This window comes from Danio rerio, chromosome 10, assembly GCF_052040795.2.
Source record: "Danio rerio strain M-AB ecotype USA chromosome 10, GRCz13ab, whole genome shotgun sequence".
NCBI classification, from domain to species: Eukaryota; Metazoa; Chordata; class Actinopteri; order Cypriniformes; family Danionidae; genus Danio; species Danio rerio.
The window spans coordinates 41968850-41977500 of NC_141030.1; the positions used below are offsets into that span (position 1 = coordinate 41968850).

Genomic DNA, 8651 nt, shown 5'->3' on the forward strand with positions numbered 1-8651 from the left:
TTTGACCATTTTCTCCAATTAAAATGATGCTAACAGACCTTCATTAGGTGAGAAACAAACACTGCTGTTACAATCTCATATAATGTAGTTGAGCATGGCTCTTTAAGAACCGTTGGCTCACCTGTGTTGTCTGGAGAGCAGGGTTCAGTGCTCATGGGCTGGACGGCCACACTAGCGGCGGCAGCAGCCGCAGCAGCAGCAGCCAGAGCCAACTTTTCCTGCTGGAGTTTGCGGGCCTGTAAAGCATCCCACTCCTCCATCTCCCTCTCGAAGAGCTTGTTATCTGCCTCCACAAACACCTTCAGGTCAGGAGGAAGCTTGTCCAAACCACTGAGCATCTGTCCCGTCTCTTTATCAAACTCTTCTGAAACACACCAAAGCACAGAGTCAGAATTACACAGATTAAATAGAACACTTTATTCATATTAAAACAGATATTATACATATAATATCTACATATAATACATATAATACATATTAAAACACATACCTTACAAGTGTAAACACAAATTAAAGGTTTTCAAAATGTAGGTAATGGTGACACAAATAATAAATCAAAAACAATAAATTTGTAATTAATTTAAAATGTCAGTCGTAACAACTGTACATTAATTTACTGATTAAATTGCTCTTTTTAAATGGAACAAAATATAATCAAATTGCATGAATTTATTGGTCAAATGCTTTTGTTTATCCATTTGTCAATTTGGTTAAATAACACAACTAGATATTTAAAAGCTGCCAAGCAATGAAAATAAAATTAAATCTAATCAAATTGAATTAATAAAACAAGTAAAATAAAATATATAAGAGTTTAATACATTCTACTTTATTAATACATTATTTATTATTTATAGCAGTATTATTAAAAACCCATTAAAATGCTATTAATTTTTTATTATTATTTCAAGTAACAGTATTAAATACATATAAACAGTTGAAGTCAGAATTATTAGCCCCCCTTTAGAATTTATTTTCTTTTTTTTAAATATTTACCAAATGATGTTTAACAGAGCAAGGGAATTTTCGCAGTATGTCTGATAATATTTTTTCTTCTGGAAAAAGTCTTTTGTTTTATTTCGGCTAGAATAAACGCAGTTTTAAATTTTTTAAACACAATTTTAAGGACAAAATTATTAGCCCCTTTAAGCTATGTTGTTTTGATAGTCAACAGATCAAACCATCATTATAAAATAACTTGCCTAATTACCCTAACCTGCCTAATTAACCTAATTGAATGTCACTAAGCTGTTTAGAAGTGTTTTGGAAAAATATCTAGTAAAATATTATTTACTATCATCATGGCAAAGATAAAATAAATCAGTTATTAGAGATGAGTTATTAAAACTATTATATTAAGAAATGTGTTGAAAACATTTTCTCTTTGTTAAATAGAAATTTGGGGAAAAAATAAAAAGGGGGGCTTATAATTCTGACTTCAACTGTACAAATGTTTTTAATAAATTTATTTACTTAATATATACTTCATTGCTGAATTAATTACTTTTAATTCTAAACATTGAGTAAATATTTACATACAAATTTTATTATTTAATCATAATATATAATTGTTACAGTCATATCTATATGCCTGTTTTTTTTTTTTTGCTTGTGTGTGTGCGCTCTCTCTCTCTATCTCCTCTCTCTCTCACTCGCTCGCTCCCTCCCTCTCTCTCGCTGTCAATTCTCAGGATTGCCCAATCCAGTATCCCATTCGTCCGTGAAGACGTCAATCTCAATTCCACCCTGTGACGTCATCACATTCGCTACCAATCAGGATAGGAGATCAAAGTTTAAAGGGACGCGAGCGGGGAAGCTCGTTCTGCTTTTGCTCTGTCTTTGCTTGCTTTTGTGTGTGTTTTGGCTTGTTGTTTTGTGCTGTGCTATTGATGTGAATTGAGAGTTTTGCTCTTGTGTTGATCGCAGTTACTGTCTTGTATGTGTATATGTGGCAATCCCCTGAGCTCTGGCATCAGCCCTGTCTTGGATTCGAGGAGTTTAGATGTCACGTGACATACACTTTGCATCACGCAGATAACTCTACTGTCTAAACACACTAGTTTAGAAGTGCGCGCCACCCGCTGTAAGTTTTCTCTGTATTTTTGGTTAGAAGAGTAGTTTAGTTATAGCGTGAAAACGCTGAAGATAATTTGTTTGTTTATATTGTGTATTAGACAGTTTAAAGGGTAAAAATTAGCTAGATTTGGGGTTTTTGTTATATTGCTTTCATTTATTTAGCGCCACTTAATTCTCGTTTCATTCGTTCATTCATTTTCTTGTTGGCTTAGTCCCTTTATTAATCCTTGGTCGCCACAGCGGAATGAACCGCCAACTTATCCAACAAGTGTTTACGCAGCGGATGCCCATTTAGCCGCAACCCATCTCTGGGAAACATCCACACATACATTTCACACACACACTCATGCACTACGGACAATTTAGCCAACCCAATTCACCTGTACCGCATGTCTTTGGACTGTGGGGGAAACCAGAGGACCCGGAGGAAACCCACACGAAGACAGGGAGAACATGCAAACTCCACACAGAAACGCCAACTGAACCGAGGTTCGAACCAGCGACCTTCTTGCTGTGAGGCAACAGCACTACCTACTGCACAACTGCCTCACCTAATTCTCGTTTCCCCCATCCTTAATCTACATTGATTAATTTATTTTATGTTGTGAGATCTTGTAAATAATAGTTTATTGCTGACTTCTTTTCACTATTGTAAATAAATTCACTTATTTTTGCAGTATTTTGGTTGTCGTTTTGATATTTTGCCACCAACTCACCACAAAATGTTATCACCTTAAATGTTACCTTTTAAACACTAGAGCCAAACTTAAAAGTCGTAACAATAATATACATATTTATATGGCAAATAACAGTTTTTAGATTGAACTACTTGACAAAATGAATGAATAGATCAAGGGTATTGTTAATTACCTTGAATAAGGAAGGGTTTCTTATCATCAATGTACATGAGGCAGTATGCGCTGGCGTTACGATATCCACCAAACGAGTCCCGCACTAGCTCTTCCCATGATGACTTTGTCACTGCAATGTCGTTGTATTTCATCCAGCGCTGGTGATGTCGGTCATAAATGTAGGCCCAGTAGTGACCAGCATTCGCCTGACCCTCGTGGACCAGAACAGCATGTAGTCGATACGGCACCTGAAAAATCAGCATCATGTACAAGATGCTTTTTCTGTGAGGATTAAAGAAAAGTACCAAAGATCAGCCAAATCTGCTCACCTGCATCATAGACTTGTCAGAATACATGAGCTCGATAGTTCTGTGGATTCTGGATATGCTGGCCTGCAGATCTGAAACACACCAGACAGAAAGGTGTTAAATTTACAAAAAACAAAGCAACAGGACACAGAACAAAACTGACATTTGATTATTTTTGACACATATTGCAATACTGAGTATAATTTCACCAGATGAAAAGAATAGCTCTATTTGCAAATGCATCTTTTATTTCTATAGTGTTTTTATTTGATGTCTATAGCCAAAGAGTTCATGTTTAAATTGATTGGGATTTTTTAGTGGAGTGCATCTGCATAAAATATAGTAAACCACAAAGCAAATCACAAGCAGCAGAGCAAAGATACCAATGAAATAAACAGTGCTTAAGGTTGTCAGGGAGTCTAGCAGTATTCAGGTAAACAAACTGAATAACACCTATAAAATAACACGGTATAATCTACATTATATCCTTTTTATATTGCTTTATTTGATATAATAATACATATTTTTAGCCCGCCATTGAGTTTATTAATTTACTTATGCAAATGTTGGAGTTAGGGTTAGTATATATATATTCAGTATTTTATTAATATTATTGAATATGCAGCAAATGTTTTTATGATTAATGTACAATACAGTTTGTGATGTAATATGTTCTGCCTTCAAGCAGATATATCATATGAAAGACTGTTTACCAAACCAAACTAATTGGATTTGCATTGAAAATCTTAAAAGTTAAATAAGTTATTACTTTATTTCATACATTCAATTTTAAGTTACTATACTAAGCCAAATCATTCAGCATAAATCTTCAGATTTTTGTACAAAATGTGCAGAAATAGCAAAAATTGTCTGCAGATGTCTGTCTGGTCCGACTTATTGGAAACTTTGCAATGATAAAAAACAGCAAATTGTGATATATGTAAACTTGGTATTGCAAGAGTTGGAAAGAAAAAGGCTACATTTAACACAACCAACCTGATAAGGTAGCTCGAAAACACCGACACAATACAGCGAGTTTCATTAAGAAAAACATACATTTCCTTCTGTGAAAGTTACTACTGTGACGACAGTGAGAGTTAAAAATGCAGTTCCTAAAAGAACATTACTGGCTTTGCAAACACTGTGGCACTATTTTTTTGTTTACATGCCAGCTGGCTATTTTAAGTTGAGGTGCAATTTGTTTTTATATTAGATTTTTTATATTTACTGTTGCCCTAAAGTCCAAAAGTGAAGAATTTATATTATTTATTATTTAGTTGTTCAAGCTAGCTCACAGAAGTGCTCTGTTTGTTAACAGAGTTGTTGAATGTTAAAATAAGGTGAATTAAATGTAAACTAAGAAACATCCTGGACCTGTTTCTTCGCTAGAAGTATCGAATTGGGTTTCAGTATCATAGATACTCAAAATAAAATGATTCGAGAGCAATAAAACCTGATCAGTCAATCTCTATATTTTACTACACTCATCATGCAAGTATACATATTTATATGGCAAATAACAGTTAGATTGACCTACTTGACAAAATGAATGTATAGATCAGTTGCTGTTCTATTGATCTTTGTTGCTATTCAGCATAAATTTTCAGATTTTTGTACAAAATTTAGTGCACAAATAGCAAAAATTGCAGATGTCTGTCTTGTCCGACTTATTGGAAACTTTGCAATGATAAAACAAATCACGTGTTTTCATATGTGGCTCCTTGTCAAATATAATCCTTAATCAACGTTTTAGATCAGGGGTCACCGATCTCATTCCTGGAGATCAGGTCCCCTGCAGGGTTTAGCTCCAACTTGCCTCAACACACCTCCCTGGTTGTTTCAAGTATACCTAGTAAGACCTTGACTAGCTTGTTCAGGTGTGTTTGATTAGGGTTGAAGCTAAAATGTGCAGGACACCGGCCCTCCAGGAACAGAAGTTTGGTGATAATTATTTTAGATCCTGCACTGTGACTATTGTGGAAGTGCACATTGAGGTATTTACAACTAAAGTCAGAATTATTAGCCCTCTTAAATATTTAGCCCATAATTTTCTCGCAAAATTGTTTTAAAATCTTGTAAAACTGCTTTCATTCAAACGAAAATAAAATAAGTGAAAATTCCCTACTTGCAAAAAATTCCTTTGGGAAATATTTAAAAAAAGAAAAAGAAAAAAAAAGTGGTGGGCGAATAATGTTGACTTCAACTGTATGCTGAAAAGATTGTGCAGCTCTTATGTGCATGTATGCATCTCTGTGTGTGGTGTACCTCTGGTGTCGTTCTCCACCTCGCTCCTCCAGCGGTGCAGGCAGCTCTCCAGCACCCGCAGCTCCTCCTCAGTGATGTGTCGAGGAGCGGGATGCATGGGCAGATCCGGCGGCACTCGGGACTGTGTGAACGGTTTATGGATGGAAACCCTCTGCTGCTGCTGTTGCGAAGCCTGCAGACCAGAACCAGAGCCCTCGGCTGAGACGCACGCATCCGGCTGTTCCCCTGCGCTGAAGGCCAAGCAGAAAAACACCTCATTATCTCAGAAAATACATCAAGAAAACTTACAACTGGGATAGATACGAGGATTAAAAAAGCCTTTTAACTACAGAAGCTCAAATATTTTTGATGTTCATCGCTGATCCCTGTGGCCTTTAATTATGAACCTGGCTAGTTAGTTACATTTCAGTTTAGTCTGCGTCAATCTTGGGTTTTCGTTTGCTCGACTTTAATCATTCTTTGTTGCCATGGCATTATGGAGGCTGAGCTACTTTAATGGTACCAGAAACCCAGAATTGGTGCAAACTAAACTGAAACTTGCTTAACTGGCTGGCCAACTAATCTGGCTCAATGCTACAGGTCCCTGAAAGTAGTATCCCATTATATAGCATAGAGATGATATAATCAGGATTATACATACTTTTTGATTCATTTGACATTATTACTTTCCAGTGTTTCCTCTAGGATTTTTTCCAGCTGTGGCGGCAGACTCTGTAGGCCATTTAACACAGATCTACCACTACATGTGGCGTTATTTCATTGACAAATATCGTGGGCGCAGTATTCAGTCGAGATCGCATTAATGTAATAGCCTACGAGCATGTCCATCTCTGCTTGAGCGCCGATTTCTTCTGTTCGCGCACAAAACTTCTTTCGCGCCCTCAAATATACGCTGCTCAAGTGCAGATATTTTTGCGCGCCCTCAAATGAACGCGGCTGAAGTGCGATTTAGTGCGTTTATGTACCGAGTTTGTCTCCAGCATTTATTAGATTTGCTAGGAATATTTATGAATGTCTCCGATAGACTTGCGGAGCGGACGGCGGCATTAATCCGTCCTGAAGTAAAGTGAAACGGCTATAAACTCCAGCAAGATAAAGTCATTATATGCAGAGCCACAGACCTTTATCTATAAAGTATAATTATGGAAACTGTGTTCATCAGAACTGAAAGCTACGCCGTGTTTGCTAGCCTCAAGCATCACGCACCTGGCAGTCAGTACGTCACCTAAAAGGGTTAAACAGAACGCACAGCACTACTATGGTCAGAGAAAGGTTTGAGCTGTTATTATTCCCTAACCTTTATAAGTTTTCGGTGTGATTTTAACCCGCTATTTAAAAAACGATCAAATACTTTGAATAAGAAGCTGTAATGTAGCCGTGGCGGGATGAATTTTGGTGTGGCGCCTTGCCACGGAAGAATGAATGTAGCGGAAACTATGCTTTTATTCAGTAAGGATGCATTACAGTGATCAGAAGTAAAAAGAACAGACTGCAGTTATTTACAATACAAATATAAATTATATACAGTATCTCTTCACAGAAACATCCCTATTGGGGATCCGTAATGATGCTGAAAAGTCATATTTGCTCTTGCTGGAATAAAATATTTGACCAAGTATACAAATACAGGCTGTTATTTAACAGTATTGATTAATTTAAGCTTTAGGGCACACGGTGGCTTAGTGGTTAGTACTGTCGTCTGACAGCAAAAAGTTTGCTGGTTCGAGTCCCGGCTGGGTCAATTGACGTTTCTGTGTGGAGTTTGCCTGTTCTCCCCGTGTTGGCTCCGGTTTCCCCGACAGCCCAAAGACATGCAGTATAGCCGAATTGAATAAACTAAATTGGCCGTAGTGCATGAGTGTGAATGAGTGTGTATGGGTGTTTCCCAGTACTGGTTTGCAGCTGGGATGGCCTCTGCTGTGCATATGCTGGATAAGTTGGTGGTTCATTCCGCTGTGGCGACCCCTGATGAATAAAGGGACTAACCCGAAGGAAAATGAATGAATAAATGATTTAGGTTTTCAATTTTAAATCAGGAGAGTTAAGATTTCAAATTTTAAAACAGTAATGTTATATATTAATTTTGTAATAAAATGTGCTTTAAAAAGCAATGTTTATTAATAGATTATTGTCAACAGTTATCAAGAGGTTTGCTAATTATTAATATTTGCTGTTGTTTTGTTGTTATTTTTTCATAACACCCCGTGGTTCCCACACATAGATGTTCCTTGGGCGGGACATCCAGGTGTATTTGGTGACATTTAATTGTTATTATTATCATCCTTTTCCACTTTTTTTGTATCCGCCCAATATAACCAAATATCTGCGATCGATTAACTAGTGAAAAATGCCATCACTCACACAGACAATCTCTTGTGCTCTGCAGAGACCTATAGAGATGTGCCTTTTTGGGACTTAAAATGCGCTCGTACATGCGCTTGTTTCTAAATCTGCAAAAATATCGTCATTTTTATTTCAAGCCTGATTTACTTTCCCTTCGCAGCTGACAGCGCGTGCACAGCCACAAGAGCGAGAGAACCATTATATAATTAAATCTTTGCTCTAAACAAATGAGAAACTTTTCTTTTTGCTCAGAGGACAAAATTACATCCAAACTGGCTGCAAAATATATGTACACTATTAGAAATGCTTAATTAACTCATTTGCCTTATTAAAGTAATCTACGCTGTTTATTCTATTTTTTTTTCAGAGATTTGTATTCAATAGATGTTTTCATTCTCTTCTAATTTGTTATATATATTTTTTAAATTTGATGATGTTGATGTGTTACATATTTTATATATATCTAAAATGCTTTGGCAACACTGTACAAAATGTCAGCAGCAGATTTGACCGGTCAGTGGGTGCACATGGCTCCTGAACAGAATAAAAGTAAAAAAAAAAAACAAGAGGGGGAAAAAAACCATTGAAAAAGACAGTGTATAATAAAAATATTGTAAAAAAAATAAAATAAAATCACAACTTTATTTGCATGTAGGTATGTGCCATGGGTAAAGGGTGTGTTTCAATCCGTCTTACATCGCCAGTATTTTTCAAACCGGTGGGAAGCACGGACACCTCAATATTTACATTTCAAAATTACATAATTACATTCCCTGAATTTTATATGTTAGGAGTTGTTTAAGTTTCT

The 8651-nt window shown here is 36.4% G+C and overlaps 1 protein-coding gene across 45 annotated transcripts in view; it reads right to left on the reverse strand.

Moving 5' to 3' along the window:
- Nucleotides 1-8651, reverse strand: part of usp25 (ubiquitin specific peptidase 25) — a 73193-nt gene that overhangs the window by 25601 nt on the left and 38941 nt on the right. For 24 of the 45 annotated variants that reach the window (XM_087269210.1, XM_087269199.1, XM_087269188.1 and 21 more), the window contains 4 exon segments: nt 5501-5730; nt 3257-3327; nt 2947-3175; nt 122-364 (listed from right to left, as the gene is read on the reverse strand). In XM_087269210.1, coding sequence (XP_087125336.1) covers nt 122-364; nt 2947-3175; nt 3257-3327; nt 5501-5730 — 773 coding nt within the window. 45 annotated transcript variants of the gene reach the window in all.